Source organism: Podarcis melisellensis (genome assembly GCF_964234715.1).
Source record: "Podarcis melisellensis genome assembly, chromosome: 2".
Classification (NCBI taxonomy): Eukaryota; Metazoa; Chordata; class Lepidosauria; order Squamata; family Lacertidae; genus Podarcis; species Podarcis melisellensis.
Window position 1 is genome coordinate 23,216,650 of NC_138529.1, and position 18,589 is coordinate 23,235,238.

Below are 18,589 nucleotides of genomic sequence, written 5' to 3' on the forward strand. Positions count from 1 at the left end.
TTAAAAGCCTCAGAAACAATATCTGCTGTGCTTATGCTGCTATTTAAATAGCTCAGATGATGTTATGTGTCATCCACCAGCCAGCAAGCAACTGAAAGCTAGAAATTAACTGCAGGCTGTTTGTTCCTGCAGCTCCCTTTGAAGTATCATGCCGTGACTTTGTTTGGAATAAGCAGATGGAAACAGAGGAGAGGCACGCCAAGCGAGGGCTGTCAGGAAAGCCTCCAAGTTTTGTGGAGGCCCTTTTCCTTCTATGACATCCAAGTACGCACTCAGCTCATGCCTTGCAAACCTGCCATGTGTAAGGGGCTAACTAATTATAATATGCAAATGGATGCAATAGGATGTGGGCGCCCGTTCTCTTTCTTTATTTCTTGGAAAGCCATTTGAGGAGGGCGAGGGATTTGTCAGCCAGATTTCTACTCAAAACTCCCCAACTTCTACCCCACCCACCCTGCTGGATTCCAAATGGATATTTGCATTTCATGGAAGATGGTTTTCCCAGAAAACAGCTAAAAGGGAGGGGTTTCAGCACCCATGCTCCCCACCCCTTCAAGTGGCTTTGCTTTTTAAAGAGCAGGACTGAACTACTGTCATACACACTAGTGTGTAACATGTAGCTAGGCCCTTAATCCAATATGTAAAGGGACAGCGCTTACCAAATAAAAGCATGCAAGAATTAATCGACACAATAGCTGCTTTTAGACAATCACTGAGCATGCATGAAGCTCTGGGCACCTTGCAGGTAGAACCTTCCCTGTGATTAATCACAGCCTCCCATGATGTCCAAACCAGGCACTGTAGAGAATGGCTTCCAAGCACATCTGGATTTGAAAGCCAGCTTTAAGCCATTACTTAATTTCCTGGCTCAACAAGAAGCCATTAGCTATGGTTTGTTGGTTCAGCTCTAGCAGGAAGCTATAGCTAACTTCAGCTTCTTGGTTTGCTTAGCTGATCTCGCAACAGAAAGAGTGGAGCGGAAGCAAAGAAGCTATGTGTAGATGTGCAGAGTTCATGCATATCCTGGCTTATTTAACCATGAGTTGACTGTCCAAACCAGGTCAATATGACATGACACCAGAAGAGCCACATAGTGTCTATATAATACCTGCACATTTTGCCCCTATGTTCAGAGACAGGTGAAATTTTCAACAGGAAAACAGCGTTTTGGGGGAAGGTTAACCTGCTTTTCCCAGCACTGCAGTCCCAAGTGATGCCAGGGCCAATTGTGCCAATGTCTCATCTATCAACACCCTTAGTTTCTTAGGATGAACCAGGGCTTTCTGCCAGCTGCAATGCTACAGCATAGGGAATACCAGTAGATGTTGCTTCATGCTACTGACTTCTGGAACTATGCTGTGAACACTTAAAAAGTCTGACAATCAGGAGACAATAATGAACTGTATCAAAACTTACAACTGTATGAGGACTTCTTCACAAGCTACATTGCGCATTTGACTTTACATGTGTTTTAAGTGCACAATGCAGTGAGGAAATCTATCCCTGTGGTTGTTGATCTGAAAGTCACATAAATACATGTGCCCAAACTGAATGCCAAGTTCAGCAGATGGCTTGTCTGTCAATGTAGCTTCCCCAAGGCTTCCCCAATGGAGTCCTTGAGGCTGAGCAACTGTGTCAGGGGTGATGGGCAGAACTGCCCCCAATTGAAGCACGTTGATTTCCCCCTTAGGAGTGAATGGCGGCCATTAACTGATATTCGGGGGGGGGCTAAAAATGCACCCACAGACTTCACCTGGTGCGTGACTCTAAAATGGAAACTTTTTTGCATGTTTAGGCAGTTCATCATCCCATTGGAAAAGTCCAAAGTTACACTTAAATCCCATCAGAGTTCCCAGGAAACATTAATTGAATTGTGTGGCTAATCCACAGAAAGCAAAGGTTTTGCATTAAAAGATAAAAAAGTTGCTAATTTAAATTAGATCCATCCCTCATTCCCATTAATCTTCATTTCCAAGGATAATGTTTCTTAGGTACACAGTACAGTTGTATAAGGGGAACAGAGGTGAAATAACAGAATGTGACTCATATGGAGGTTATAGAGCTTTAGTCTTCTACGGAACAATCAACCCAGGACTTCACAGACAGGAAGGCCATGCACACATCCCAGAAAAAATAAACTGGAAAGAAAGAGAAAAGAAAGACAGGGGGGAAATGGTTAATTAACTATTTCAGAAAGCAACAAAGCTCTTAATTAAATGGTTATCATATTTGCTATTCCAATGTGAATAGTATCATCCATGCTATTTTCCCCCTTCCATTTTAGTCATCGCTTTGTTATTTACTATTCATTTATTCTCTATTTATAATTTCTCTAAATGCAACAAGCTGTTAGTTCAGGGTTGTCACCCCTATATTCTATTGGTCATGGACTCAACTGAACAAATCCTAGAATTCACTGAAAACAGTAACAAAACTCACAATGCATTGAACTGTCTTACAGAAGCTATTTGCTGCATTTCCCCCCATCGATACAGCAGCTCATGAAAGTGTCTCTCCAGATTTAACATAATCTTCTCGTTTGACATTGACATTGATCAACAACAAAGCACAAAGGGCCTGGACAAAGGGACTCCATACAAAGTGTTCCTGTTGCGCTCTATTAGCTAGTTAAAAAATGCAAAAATGCAGTTTACCCAGTATGGACTTCAAAGAGATTTACGCTAATCACAAAACATAGCACCAGGGAAGAAGTCAGAGTCTGGCATGTTATTATTTGGGCTGTTTCCTCCAAAATAAACCCTGAGTAATAAGCCAAGAACAAACCCTGGATACCACTTGTAGTTTGTTTAGAACTGTTTTTCTCAAACTTAGGTCTCCAGCAGTTGCTGGACTACAACTCCCATCATCCCTAGCTAGCAGGACCAGTGGACAGGGATGATGGGAGTTTCATCCAATGACAGCTAGGAACCTAAGTTTGAGAAACACTGGTTTTAAAGAGAAACAAACCATGAGCCTGGTTTCAGATTTCATGACAAACCAGACTCTTGCTTGTTTCCTGGTAGTGTGGCAGCAGCAGGAGTGGGACAGGGGGCAGGGGCAGAACTAGAACTTTTCAGCACACTGCTCAATCACATGAAACCATAGTTTGTTTCAAAGTACGGTTTGCTGTGAAGTGTGAAGCAGGCTATAGAATACTCCAAGCACAAAATATAGCTGCACATAAAACACAAAGAACACAAAATACATAAATCTATAAAAACAACCTCCATGTTTCAAACTTAGACCATAAATTCATCATACGGAAAGGGGTGGTCCTTTGGTGAACCAGTCACAAAAGAATTCTCCTTTGCAGGGAGATAGATGTAGCCCAACGATACTTATATGATTCCACTCCCGCCATCACTCCCCACTCTACCGGGCTCATAAAATCCCCACCGCTTTTTGTGTTAAACAAACAAACAAAGAAAGAAACAAACAAACAAACCTCTGTTGCCTTCAATCAGGCTTTCACTTCTCTATTTGATACCAGTTGCCATGAGAGTACATATTATATCTGTATTTTCACAGGACACTTATTTAAGGGAAAGGAGGCCAAACAGCATCAACACGTTTCACGTTTTCCAACTATCTTTGCCTGTGCACAATTGCAGTGGGCCTTCCTAGCCCAAACTGTTGTGTGCATTCTCCAGATGCCATCACCCTGAAAGTGCATCTGTTATAGAAGAACTCAGGCATCCTACCAGCCCAGCACTGTGGTCCTGTGGATATTGTTAGACTCCACTTCCCATCATGCCTTATCGTTGGCCTTATCATTGGCTATGGCTGACAGGAGCTGGAGACCAATTAATATCTAAAGGTAAAGGTAAAGGGACCCCTGACCATTAGGTCCAGTCCTGACCGACTCTGGGGTTGCAGAGCTCATCTCGCTTTATTGGCCGAGGGAGCTGGCGTACAGCTTCCGGGTCATGTGGTCAGCATGACTAAGCTGCTTCTGGTGAACCAGAGCAGCGCACGGAAATGCCGTTTACCTTCCTGCCAGAGCAATACCTATTTATCTACTTGCACTTTGACGTGCTTTTGAACTGCTAAGGTTGGCAGGAGAAGGGACCGAGCAACGGGAGCTCACCCCTTCGCGGGGATTCGAACTGCCGACCTTCTGATCAGCAAGTCCTAGGCTCTGTGGTTTAACCCACAGCGCCACCAACGTCCCATGAATTAGTATCTACAGGAATTATTATCTACACATCCCATGAATACACGCCCCATGAATTAATATCTACAGGGCCACAAATTCCTTCCTACTGTGCTGGTCTGTCAATTACTAAGGGGCTGCATTTCACCGGCATTTGGGTGTATCTGTCTGCAATTGCTGGGGAGGACGGGGACTCGATTTTGTCCTAGGTACTCTCATCCACTCTGCTCACCAGGAAGGGGAGGAACCAGCTCATCTTCCCCGCACAGCTCCTGCCTCTCAAATTTTCTGCATCTAAGTCTGTCTCTTTACAACCTGCTGCTCCCACAGCTTCCGCTCATTGATGAGTTCACTATGAAATGCCTCTCCCGTCCAGTACCCCAATTCAATCTGCATCTCTCCCCAACAGAAGAGGCGCTTCTGAGTCTCAAGAGAAATGGAGCATTCAACTACATCGCAGGGAGGGAAGAGATTTTAAAAAGACAGAAGCCTTATTAGTCAGGATTGGGGAAAAGATGGAAAGCAGCCAGTTCTGAAAGTGTCGAGGCTTGCATGTGTAAACAGGTCCGGGGAGAGTAGCATTCTGTAGCATTAAAAAAAAACACACCAAAATCTTCCCTCTCTGTAGGACTCTGTAAATACAAGCATGATATGACATAGCTTGGCATGATAACCTCCTCCTGAAGTCTATATTTGGTCCCCTACCGGCTGACATAGACTCCTGTTCTCCTTTCAAAAAAGACATGCCAGCCACCTCCCCTTAACGGTAAGAGGTAAATCCTCAGCCTCAGCATTTAGCTCTCCTCTTCAGTCTCCATGGCAACCAAGCCCACTTGGCCACCGCAATTATTTGCAGCTGAGAGTCCTCACGCAAATGGAAAGTTTGATTAGTACTGCGCAGGGTTTGATGAAAACAATTGCTTTAAAAAAAAATAATAACCGGCCAATCAAATCAAATCAAATCAAATCAAATCACATAAATTCTGAATTACAAAGCCAATTTTTAAATTTTGTTGAGGGAACCCATATTTCAAGATCCAAAGGGGGATTCTGATCATCTTCTTGCCACTGCGTTAATGTCCAAATCAATCCAAAGTTCATAATTCTATCCAGTCTTATCTTGCTGTTTCCACATCACATCTTGTTCATATATTTTCTATTTTTTCTTTATGATCTCTTCTGATAGTCTCCTTAAGCCAATAAACACCAATAATAATCCTGTGTGAGTTTTTCCATTCTTCCAATCCTCAAATCGAGATGGTTTCCATATATCATCGCCTTCATAGATAACAGCGCTCTTTCCATCATTAATTACAGAACTGTCGTTCTTAAGTCCCACTGAGGAGTTTCACCCACAATATAAAAACAGCTCTATTTCTCTATTTCTCCTCTCAGACTTAAGTCCTCCGACAGAACTTCCCAATATGGCGACGGAATTTTTAACTGCGTCATTCCAAAGCCCTTATACATTCCACGCTCTTCTTAAAGCATGCTTTGGTTCGAAAGGGGGGGGACTTGTGAGGGGGGATTCTCGTTTAATCACATAAGGGAAGAAAGGAAAGGTTTTTTCCCCCTCCCCCATCAGTCCCTTTGCCATACCGAGTCCTGGCGTATCTTCTCATGATTTATACTTGTTCCTCCGACTCGTCTTGTTTATCAGAGATCTCTTCTGTTAGCATTCTTTACTCCCCCTTCTTCGTTGAAACATGTGCATTCGCTTCATCCAAATTGTTTCTTTTGAAGTTCTTGCAGCTAGTGGCGCGGATCAGAGACGGCGTCCAGGAGCGCCAAAATCCCACAGGAGGGCATTGTGTCTAGTGCCCCCATCCCCACAAATTTGGGGGTGGTATAGGGCACAGCAGGCAAGGGTAGTCCCCCACCACAATCCAGGGGGGGTAGGGAGGCTATTTACTCCCATCACAGCCTCCAATTTACCTTGTGTGGGTCGGAGAGATGTTATTGTCAGCCATCTAGTGGTCCCTTGAAAACAATTGCTATAAAGAGGGTTCGGACAAGCAGCATACAAGCCTCACCTTCAGCTGCAGGCCCATAAATAACAGATCACTTCAACTGCCTGGTTTGCGGTCTCCCCTATTCCTTTCATTCTCTGCGAGAAGCTAAGTTAACACGGCTACAGAATGTACTCTCAGACAGGGGCAGAGGAAGGGGGTGCGGTGGAGGTGGTCCGCCCCGGGTGTCACCACTGAGGGGGGTGGCAAAATGCTGGGCGGCACTCGCTGCAATGCCTGCAGTGCGCCTGAGCCACGCATCTCTCCTGGGAGTGATGCGGTGGCTTGGGTGCCCACAGGCTCCATGCTGCCCCAAATGGTCTGCCCACTAAGTGAGAGGAGGCAGACAGACTCCTTGGAGGCCCCACAGAGCGTCCTGTCCCAGCTGGCCCCGCCCCGCTCCCGTGAGCGGCTGGCCCTGCCATGGGCACAGGGCATGCGTGCCATCCCAGGTGCCCGATCAGCTTGCTCCACCACTGCTCTCGGCCTGCCCTACACAAAATTAAGCTACAGTATCCTATTCATGAAGGGACGTGGGTGGTGCTGTGGGTTAAACCACAGAGCCTAGGGCTTGCCGATCAGAAGGTCAGCGGTTCAAATCCCTGCAACAGGGTGAGCTCCCGTTGCTCAGTCCCTGCTCCTGACAGCCTAGCAGTTCGAAAGCATGTCAAAGTGCAAGTAGATAAATAGGCACCGCTCCGGCGGAAAGGTAAACGGCGTTTCCGTGCGCTGCTCTGGTTCGCCAGAAGCGGCTTAGTCATGCTGGCCACATGACCCGGAAGCTGTACGCCGGCTCCCTCGGCCAATAAAGCGAGATGAGCCCCGCAATCGCAGAGTTGGCCATGACTGGACCTAATGGTCAGGGGTCCCTTTACCTTTATCCTATTCATGCTAAGGCCTTGACTGAATTTAAATCTGATGCAGGGAAGCTAGGTGTGCGCTGCACCACTTCGGCACACAACTAATAGAACTTCTGTCTCTTTAAACTATTGCTGCCAGAGCTTCTCTTCCCTCTGCATTATTGCATGGCTGAATATCCACCACGAATAACCCCACTCCAACACAGAACCCTAATATGGGAAGGTAGGCTAGGACCCCTTTTCCATGAGGTGCCCGTGATGTTTTTAAATCGAAATCCTTCCACGTAAAAACTAATTAAATCCCAGCTGCAGTCCGAAGGTCAAGTAAGATGGCAGAGATCCATAATCACATCCCATACCTCTTTATACAGTGGTACCTTAATTCGTTCTGGAGGTGCGTTCTTAACCTGAAACTGTTCTTAACCTGAGGTACCACTTTAGCTAATGGGGCCTACCGCTGCTGCTGCTGCTGCCACCGCCACGCGATTTCTGTTCTCATCCTGAGGTAAAGTTCTTAACCCAAGATACTACTTCCGGGTTAGCGGAGTCTGTAACCCGAAGTGTTTTTAATCCGACATGTTTGTAACCCAAGGTACCATTGTATTTTGGCTGTGGGAGGGATGCAGTCCAGTTCAGGACCAGGGCAAGGGTGGAAGGGAGGGGTTTAACTTTTCCCCTACACCTGGTTTGCTTGCTGAAATTTGACTCCCCTATCTGTTCCAAGCTGCTATCCGACCTCAGAGGTAATTCCCAGGCATATGAATTTTCCCTAACACAGCAAACAGGAGCTGCAGTCGTAGCCTATTTCACCTGGAAAATGGCACAAGGAAGCAAATAGATAAGCCCTCTCTCCCTGCAACACTATAGTCCCAATCTGGACCCAGTTCCTCTCCCCTGCAACTCATATTTGCCCAAATCAAAAGCGATAGGGGTTCCACTCACAGATCTCCTTCGCCTTGTTTAATATCACCCTGAAATAAAAACAGCTAGGATATAGGTTGACTGCCTTAGTAAGAACTAGGTCAAACAAACCCTGAGCAAGACATTATATTTGTATTAAGTTATTATTCCTATTCAGAAGAAGAAAACACCCAGTGGCAGAAATGGTTAGCACTCTCATACTTTTTGTTGGTACTCAAAACTGAGTGATCAGTGTGGATCAAACATTTTCTGGAACTCCATAATGATTGTATACTGCATCATGTTGTTGTTTAGTCCTTTAGTCATGCCCGACTCTTTGTGACCCCATGGACCAGAGCACGCCAGGCACTCCTGTCTTCCACTGCCTCCCACAGTTTGGTCAAGCTCATGTTCATAGCTTCGAGAACACTGCCCAACCATCTCGTTCTCTGTCGTCCCCTTCTCCTTGTGACCTCAATCTTTCCCAACATCAGGGTCTTTTCCAGCGAGTCTTCTCTTCTCAATACTGCATCATACACCCTCCATATCTGCCCATTTTCACCCCCAGCTGTCGGACATTCAGTCCCAATCTTGACTTCGTTGGGTCTTATGTCCTTACAATGCAGATACAGAAAGCTTTGTCATTATTCAAAAATACAATCAGAGTGCTACTAAGGAATGCAAACTTACCTAGTTTACCATATTTTCACAGGGATCAGTTACTCGGTCTAAGCCATAGTCAAGTGTGTCCTGCATCCCTGGCTATTACAGTCAAAAAACAACAAAACATACAATTACATATTTGTGTTGTTTTTTAAAAAAATATTGTTTATAATATCAAGTATGATTGCATCAATTATTTAGCTGCCAGTGGTAAGACAAATAAATTTTGGAATAATTTTTGACCTCCATATATATATATATATATATATTCCAAAAAATTTATATATATCTTCTGTTTTACAATTTAGAATACTCATTTAAACATCCTTAAAATATGAGTGACTTCCCTTCTTCTCTTTCCATAGTTCATTTTGCATATCATAAATCCCTGCATATTTTACATAAACTAAACCATTCATTATTCCATTATTGCATCCATCAAAACTTATTTACACTGTTGAATTTATGTAAATGTTGCCAATGTTTTCAAGTGTACACAATTTCCCCCTGTAATCATTTTCCAATCTTCTCTAAACGTATGTTCTTCTTGTTCTCTTATTCTATATGTTAAGTCTGCAAGCTGTGCATATTCCGTCAGCTTAAGTTGCCATTAGTTGGGACCTCACACGTTTTCCATTTTGGGGCTAACAAAACATGGGCCACAGTAGTGGCATACATAAATAACATTTTTTGACACCTGGGAATTTCCATCAAAACTATCCCCAACAAAAAGGTCTCCAATTTTTTTACTTTCCTAATACTTCTCCAACTCCACCAGCTTGTCCACCAGAGAAGCCTAAATTACAAAAGACCTTTATTCTAGTTGTGTTTGCTGCAGAAATATTAATTAATATGCCACAGCTAGCGTTGTGTGTTCTCTACAATTCTGCCCGAGTAATCCCTGGGCTATTCCTAGGGTTAAGAGAAGCAGACAAAATTCAATATTCTGCAACTGCTAATTCAATACATAAAAATAAGCAGCTATGGGGAAACAGATGCAAATTTGTTCCATTTTGCAAATTTCCACAGAGCACAGAATTCTTGGTGGAAAACGCTGTTTCGTTTCCAGTGCAGAGCAACCTTTGCCAGCCTTTTGCCAGATGTTTTGGACTTCAACTCCCATCAGCCCTCATCGGCACAGTCATGCTAGTTGGCGCTAATGGGAGTTTTAGTCCTAAACATTCTGAGGGCACCAGAATGGTGAAGGCTGGCACAGACTATGCACAGCCGTGGCTGAGTTCAGCATTAGCACCCAGCCCCACTGGGCAGGTGTCAGAGCCCTGGCATCTTGGCAGTGTCCACTGGCATTGACACACTTGCTATGGGCCCAGTATCCCAGGTGGCCGAGTCTTCAAGTCTTCTGATGTTCTTACAGGACCAGGCATCGGGCTTCCCATCCCCCAACCCGTATAATGAGAGACCAAAGAGACTGGGGAGAAAACCCGGCGCAGGAAGAAACCAGCTGAGGCCAGGGTGCTGGCTGCTTAAATGAGCGAGGGGCGGGTCCAAGGGGAGCATGCAGCTCCACCACTGGGTGCAGGCATAGGATCCGGTTCCTGATAGGCTTATGCCCCCTCCGCCCATGAGGAAGAGCCCAGCCAGGTTGAATTCCTCCACTGGGGCCCCAGTGAAGCCTCCTCCGTCCCGCAATGCTGCCGCACGCGAAAGGGTGAGCAGGCTTATCCTAGCAATGGCCACGGTAATGAACAATTGAGAAAAGCATCACTGGGCAAATTTTCCTTTTCATCAGGTCTCTTAAAAACACGCGGGTCTCATCTTTCATCGCACCTGACAAACCGAACGATAACAGCACCTACTGTATGTTTCTAAGTGTGTTTTCAGCAAAAAATAAAATAAAATTATTGGCATGGGAACTTGGGACGATGCAGAGAAAACCCTGCCCAGTGAGGGAAGGGGGTGTCTCGACATGGCAAATAGACTGGTACCGCTGTCGCATCTGTTTGGAGCACAGCTTTGTTTTTGATCAGCTATCTGACGTCTGCTGAAGTTTGGCCATCAATAATTAAACTCCAGCCAGCGCTATCTTAAAAGGGCGAAAAGAGGGGAAACAGCTCAAGAAAGAGAAGGATCCAAATTCAGCTCTGGTGTGATCAAAGGGGATTCAGCAGGGAAGATGAACTAGGACCAAAGGGGCTGCTGTGGCACAGGGGCCTTTTCTACAGATGGTATTTCCCCACCCCCCTGCAAGCTAAGCTCCAATTACGGCCTGACATTTGCCTGAGGCTTATACCTTCTCTGTCTGTTAACCGCTGGGCTCTCAGTTGGCCGCTTACACCGTGTGCACAATTAAAAGTGGATCTTTGATTATGACTTGGGATTAGGGAATGTAGCTCTTTGGCATGTGTCAGAGCCATGCGGCATGCTGTGATCAGTGCGGCACTGCTCAGGAAAACACCCCACCGGCATCTGCCAGAAGTGCCTCCAAAATAACAGAAACTCGGTGCTGCGCTCCACAGCTTGGAGTCTTTCCCCAGCATGGAAGATTCGCCCAAAAGCGCTCGTGGGCGTGGAAAGATCAACGCGGATAGATCAGGCCATGAGAGGAGGCAGTGGTGCCGTGTGTACGGTGGTACCTCGGGTTAAGTACTTAATTCGTTCCGGAGGTCCGTACTTAACCTGAAAGTTTTCTTAACCTGAAGCACCACTTTAGCTAATGGGGCCTCCTGCTGCTGCCGTGCCGCCGGAGCACGATTTCTGTTCCCATTCTGAAGCAAAGTTCTCAACCTGAAGCACTATTTCTGGGTTAGCGGAGTCTGTAACCTGAAGCGTATGTAACCTGAAGCGTATGTAACCTGAGGTACCACTGTATCAGGTTTGCCTCCATTCTTCCTGCTGCGTTTAGCGGGTGGGAGTGCGATCGCAACCCCTTTGCAATTACTGAGGTCAAGCTGCAGGAGCTGACTCCAAGGAACAAAATGAACCCAACACAGATGTATGCAGCATGCAGAGTTCTCAGAAGACAGGGGCTTAAACCCCAGCTGCTTCCTGTGCAAGCTTGTGCCTCACTTCCCCCACCTGCAGGAAGCAGGATATCTGGGCGTCCTTATCTCTCTGCCAGAAGAGCCATTCCTCCCTTCTCCCTTGCAGTGATTCCAAACTACGTATTGCAAGAGTTAAAACTGTGAGATGAGATTCTGTAGAAAAAAGAATGCCAAAGTGGACAAACCAGTCTCTGTTAAGTTGACGGCTCTTGTCAAGTCTGTCTCCTTGCATGTCTAAAGAGTACAGGCAACTGGTTGCCAAAGAAGCTACTAGCTACAGAGGCTTCTGTAAGGTGAGCTAAAATTGGGCCCCAGCAGGAGGAAAGTGTTGAAGAATAGTCAGTCCCATCTTGAACTTGACTTGACATGACACCTCTACTGAATCCAAAGCCACGGTTTTGGGGACGGAACCACCAAAAACTTAATAACGGCTCAAGATTTGTACAGTGGTACCTCTGGATACGAACGGGATCCGTTCCGTTCGCATCCTGAAGCGAATGTAACCTGCATCTGCTCATGCGCATGTTGCAATTCATCTCTTCCACGCATGCGCGTGACATAATTTTAACTGTCTGTGCATGCACAAGCTGCGAAACCCAGAAGTAGCGCGTTCTGTTACTTCCGGGTCGACGCGGAGCGCAACCCAAAAGTGCTCAGCTTGAAGCATATTTAACCCAAGGTATGACTGTATTACTAATACGGTTTTGTCGTCCACCTTTCGCTCCAAGATCCCAGGTGGGTTGCAACAGTTAAAACACAATATTAAAACTGTTCCAAACAACTCACAATCACAGAAATAAGGTGTGTCATAAAATATAAGGGTGTTCACGCTGTGAACCTCTTTCATATGCTCCGTTTCCATGTACGCTGAAATAAAACCATACAGCAGAAAGAAACCACAGCTTCCCATGAACTTCATTCTAAGGAAACGTTAAGCCAAAGCCCCCTAGACCTCTTAGTACTCACTGATTCGGGTGTGCAAAACTATAGCGCAGGGAGTTGGACCACATAACCCTTGGGGTCCCTTCAAACTCTACAATAATATGATCCTATTATTATTACTCTAATAAGAATCACAGAACCACATTGTTTACTAGATATGTCTATTCTTCACTTACAGCTGTTCGGTGCACTAGCCAATAGGCTTTCTCCTGACAGTCCAGAGCATATCGATCTTCCTTCTTTCGTTCTTTTCCTGTCCTGCAAATTCAGGAGGGAAGTGTCATTTCAACAAATCAAGGCGGAATAGGCCCACTTCCCTGTCACAGGACTACCTGCACATCCCTGGCAAGTATCATAACATGGACCAGGAATTTGGTGTATAACGAAATTATTTCTTAATTCTCATGTTCAAGAATGGTCCACTGCCTACGATTTTACTGTGAGTATTTTCCTTTTTGGATACAGGCACTCTTCCTCCCATCCTTCCTCTCCTGTCCACATGACTATACCCTTTAGCGACTGAAGCAAAAGTCAGAGTAGAATTTCCCCCCTAAAATCACCATCAGTGTTGTTTATACAGACGCTACTTTTCCATGGTGAACCATGTACAAAGTGGGCTACTTAAATAGAATAAAATAACTATCCACAGAGTGATAGGAGGGAACAGAAAGTTCCCTGACCCAAGGGCTCCACACATCTACCAGACTGCTCAGATCACAACCAGCATTTTAGAATTCTTGGTGAGGCACCTGAGGACTGGAGTTGGGGAAAAGGAAGACCTAGGTCACTATTGATGTCAATACAAGGAAAGGTGCTAGAACAGATAGTTAAACAGTTTGTTGGTGAGCACTTAGAAAAGGATGCTTTGTTTACTAGGATGCAGCAGGGGTTTCTCAAAAAGAAGTCATGCCAGACGAATTTCTTTCTCTCTCTCTCTGATAGACTTGGTAGATCAGGGGAATGCTGTGGACACAGTGTATCTTGATTTCAGTAAGGCTTTTGACAAAGTCCCCCATGATATTCTTGTGGAGAAGCGGGTAAAATGTGGACTGGATGAGGTGACTGTTAGGTGGATTTGTAGCTGGTTAATCAACCAGCCCCAAAGAATGCTCACTAATGGTTATTCATCATCCTGGAAATAAGTGACAAGTGGGGTGTCACAACATTCTGTTCTTGGCCCATTACTGTTCAACATTTTTATATATTGGGTGAAGGAATTAAGGGGATGGCTCATCAAATTTGCAAATGACACCAAACTGAGGAGGAGGAGTTAATACCACAGATGCTGTGCAAGCAGACAATGGACGAACTGCAGTGAAGAGCCTGCAAACCTTGTTGGTAAAGGGAAAGTTACAATGGTTACTACCGAATTTGATGTGAGGACAAGACACATTCCCTAAGTGTGAGCACAATCATCCTTTCAAGTTATCTCACAGGAAAGGCCATTTAACCAACAACCACAGAGGTCACAGCAACTCTGCTTTTGTAGACTCACTTAAGGCATTTTGTTAAGGTTTCCTGGCTTAGTACATGGTCAAAGATATTGATGGACATCACCAAACACCGACAGCTTGAGCCAGATCCAACCACCCCAATTCCACTAGCTGAAACCAGCACAATAAGCCCGCCAGTGCAAAAGAGCAGCTACTGCCAACAGCTCTAAAAAAAATAAAAACCTGCTACTGAGAATCAGTAGAAGAGTTCTCTGAAAATGGATTTCCAAGTCAGGCAGCCTCATTATCAGAGAAAAATGAAACTGCATTGACAGAAAGCAGTATTTACCCCTTTCAAGCAGGCAGCACAAACTGCCACCAGTGTGGTTATTTGTAAGCAGAACTGCAAGCTCATTTGCTAACAGGCAGGTGCAAAAGCAAAGGCAGAGTTTCACAGATGTAGCAGGAGTCCGTGTCAATTTTTGAAAGCTGTTTTAGAGAGAATGGGAATGTGTTATAATTCCTCGGCTACTGAGAACTTGAAAATTGCTTACTGCTCACTGCATCATTCAAAACAAAGGCGAAAAGTGGGGGGGAACAGTGTTAAGCAACTCACCTATACTGTTCCTGGGCCTGCATAACAACGAAGTCCCATTTGTGGTTGATTTTTTTGTGCAGCGTGTTATAATTTTCCTGGAAAAACAGCAGCAGTGAGACAGCAAGGAAAGACACAGACTTCTGTTTCGCTCGCAGCGCGAAGGATGTGATAAAGTGCTACAGCACACGGCCACACGTACGAAACACGGAACAAGTAAGATTGATGAGATTTCTCAGTAAGATTTATTAGCTTAGCCCACTGCTGTTGTAGCAATTTGGTGTATATTTAAGCTGACAAATTTGTTTAACAGATGTAGTTTAATAGGTGAGGGGGAAAACCAAAATCTGAAAGTAGAGAAGTGGGGGCGGAAACACTACAGTTGTGAATCTATGATGCTGGAACTACATGCCATCCAAAAGCTCAGGGCTGCTGCTAATCTTGGTAGTCCATGGCAGAATTACAGGAACACAAGAAGTTGCCTTCTGCTAAGTCAGATCATCAGCCTAGGTAGCCCAGTATTTTCTGCAGTTAACCTGCAGTGGCGCCCTGCCAGACCAATGTCAGAGCCTGTGTTCTTCTGCATGCAGAGCACATGTTCCACTACTGAGCTTTAATGCTCCACCGCCATGGATGTGCTTTACCAGAGGCGCAGGTTGCCCCCAAGATTGGGGGAGCCAACACATGTCGTCACATACAACGCTGCGCAGTCTGGTGCAACCTTCCACTAGTCAGCATGGATTCCTGCAGCACCTGGAGACACTGCACAGGCCAATGTGACCTCACACCAGGCTGCTCCGATCCCTGTGGCATCTCTCAACATCATGCATACTGGTGCAGCCTTCTATGACGTCCCACTGGGGCCCCTCAACCTTTGGTTAACCAAAAAGCTTGCACAAAAGATACTTAGCCAAAAGCTTGCACAAGATGCCATAATACTTTCTTACCTTTTCATATTCTTCTAGAACTCCTTTCCTTTTGATATTTTTCTTGGCTAGGTAGATGGCTGGGGATGAAAAACAACAACATGCACATGTAATTAATGAGAAGGCCCAGTGAAAGAAAAGTAAAATTACATCTTTTCCAAATAAAGATTTTGTCCCGGGTGAATCCACATGGCGCAAGATCCCCATAAGCTTGTGTCTCCAGCCAATGCTGTTTTTCACAATAGGTGATTCCCACAGGAGTAGTGAAAGGAATCTGCATTATGGTGACAACTCTGGTGCAGCAGGAAGCTTAGGGCAAATGTAGGAGGGGGGGATATTCTAAGTGGTGTTAGTAAGCTTCACTGTGATTGTAACTTCTTTCTTAATGTGTATAGGACTGATGTGTATAGGACTAAGATCAGAACAGCTGTATGTTGTTCTGAATGGCTTTGAATTCAAGAAACAAATGACCACACTTCCTACAGAAGCCCATTCAGAACAGAGTGCTCCTATTTTCCTGGCATGCACATCTAGAATTTACTGCAAGCAGCCATCTTTCCCACGCTTTGTTTTATCCGGAAGTCTTATTGAAGCTCTTTGAACTAAATATCTAGCTATGGAAATTATTTCTCCTAACTAGGCAATGTGTCCATAAAAGCTAGCAATTTAAGCAGCGTATAATTAACACAGGTAGAGGGTAATGAATGCAGCACAATTGCAGGTTTGGCTAATACCAACATGATTGGAAAAGGAACAGCAGTTTCATTTCAACATAAAATTGGTGTCGTGCATGCGAAAATGTTCTGAGGGTGTGTGTGTTGGTTTGTTCAATTTGTGTGGTGTTTTTATTGCTCCGTTCTTATTTTCCCGCTGTGAATTCTAACCTGGTTAAAGCCAGTTTGCTAATTTCTGGTGTCTCAGCTACATATTCATGCGGCAGTGAGGTGCAGAGGAAGGCAAGTTAAGGAGCCAAATTAACACATTTCTAATAACACATTCCACAAACCAAATTAAGCCGAAGAAGTTTAGTCCAATCCTGTAGCACGTTTATGCAAAAGTAAGGGCCGCATCCAATCAAGCTATATGCAAAATGGAACAACTGAAAAGAACAGACCTCAGTTAGAAATGCCCATACATTTCAATGGGTCTACTCTGAGTAAACTAATAGCTAAACAAGGGGTCAGCAACCTTTTTCAGCCATGGGCTGGTCCACCATCCCTCAGACCATGTGGGGGGCCAGACTATATTTTGAAAAAAGAAGAACGAATTCCTGTGCCCCACAAATAACCCAGAGATGCATTTTAAATAAAAGCGTGCATTCTACTCATGTAAAAACACCAGGCAGGCCCCACAAATAACCCAGAGATGCATTTTAAATAAAAGGACACATCCTACTCATGTAAAAACACACTGATTCCTAGACCGTCTGTGGGCCGGATTGAGAAGGTGATTGGGTCACATCCGGCCCCCGGGCCTTAGATTGCCTACCCCTGAGCTAAACCAAAGTTCAGTTGACTTAGTCCCACGTAAGGGTGTATCAGACTGTGGAATATTTCTTTAATAAAACATAATCTTATTCTTTATTTAAGGCTTAAAGTGGGGAACAAAATTCACATACATTCTCTAAAAAGTATAAGAAACAGATGGCCCAATTTGCATATGCAATCAATGCATCTTGGCTTTCTGTGTGTGGATTGCCTTAACATGTCATTTCAATCCTTCTTTTCGGTGGTTTCAGCACTGCCAGAATTGTGCGAGGTACTGCTTCACATTGCAACTTGCCACATGGAACAGCGTCTATGAGGCTATAGTTTCAGGAACCTGCTACCACACCATTGACCAGGTCTAAGGCAATTAAAGATGTTCAGAATTATCAAGGGACACAGCTTTTACCTGTACTGTTACACTCCAGACTACAGGTGGAAGGTTGTGAATTCAAATGCTCTGTTATGTTAAAAACTCCCTACCTGTGGATAGCTAGCATGTCAGGGAAAAGGGATTCTGACCAGCTTTCTCCTTGGTGCCAGTTTTCAATATGAATGGATTGCCTTCATATGAAGAGGTGCTTAAACATGTGAACATCCCATGCATACCTTGAAGTACTACAGTCCTAGGAAGGGTCCAACGCATTATATACAGTGGTACCTCGGGTTACAGATGCTTCAGGTTACAGATGCTTCAGGTTACAGATTCCGCTAACCCAGAAATAGTACCTCAGGTTAAGAACTTTGCTTCAGGATGAGAACAGAAATCGTGCGGCAGTAGCAGGAGGCCCCATTAGCTAAAGTGGTCCCTCAGGTTAAGAACAGTTTCAGGTTAAGAACGGACCTCCACACCTCAAAATCATTTTTTTTAAATGATAGTTGAAATGAGAGTGTAAGTGGGTACCCTCCTCTTCAAAGTGAAGTACCTCGGTTTTCGAACATAATCCGTTCTGGAAGACCGTTCGGGTTCTGAAACATTCAAAAACCAAGGACTCAACAGCCGACAGCTAGGCCTCAGGATCTTGCACTCAGCGGAAACGGTGTGGCATGTTCGACTTCCGAGGCGTGTTCAAAAACCAAAGCATTTATTTCCGGGTTTACGACGTACGTAAACCGAATATTCATCAACAGAGATGTAAGGAAACCAAGGTACCACTGGACCTTTCCCAGAACTGATTAGTTTCTACAAACATCATCTTTGGAGTTCATACAAACACTTACTCCATCTTTTCCTCCAAGTGCACATGATTTACACAGAGCTGTCAACTTTTCCCTTTTCTTGCGAGGAATCCTATTCAGAATAAGGGAATTTCCCTTTTAAAAAAGGGGAAAGTTGACAGCTATGGATCTACACCTTTAAGATTTCACTAAAAGGGCAGAGAGTACCTCTTATGGCTTACCATAGTCTGTATCATCTGCTGCCCACTGCTGGGTCGGCCAAAAATACGGTGTCTGTAAGAAAGAACACAAAAACTAAGACCCAGGTTATCAATTGATTCTTTAACTAAATTCTTCTAAATCATTCTACCAGCTGGCATGTGAATGGCAGCCCTGCATATTTTTCATGTTTTTGTAAATGTATGTTCTCAGCTATTTTATATCCATTCTGAATGAGGCCTGGA

The 18,589-nt window shown here is 44.7% G+C and overlaps 1 protein-coding gene across 4 annotated transcripts in view; it reads right to left on the reverse strand.

Moving 5' to 3' along the window:
- The window catches only part of RGS9 (regulator of G protein signaling 9), a 72,718-nt gene that overhangs the window by 34,514 nt on the left and 19,615 nt on the right, over window positions 1–18,589 (reverse strand). For 3 of the 4 annotated variants that reach the window (XR_014165315.1, XM_081899673.1, XM_081899674.1), the window contains exons 5-9: window positions 18,368–18,419; window positions 15,505–15,563; window positions 14,579–14,655; window positions 12,706–12,787; window positions 8,622–8,684 (exon numbers count right to left, since the gene is read on the reverse strand). Coding sequence is in view for 2 of the 4 variants with exons in the window: in XM_081899673.1 (XP_081755799.1) it covers window positions 8,622–8,684; window positions 12,706–12,787; window positions 14,579–14,655; window positions 15,505–15,563; window positions 18,368–18,419 (333 nt within the window). In the remaining 2 variants the exon portion in view is untranslated. Of the gene's footprint in view, window positions 1–8,612; window positions 8,685–12,705; window positions 12,788–14,578; window positions 14,656–15,504; window positions 15,564–18,367; window positions 18,420–18,589 lie in introns of those variants that run through there. The other variant, XM_081899675.1, reaches the window with a different exon arrangement.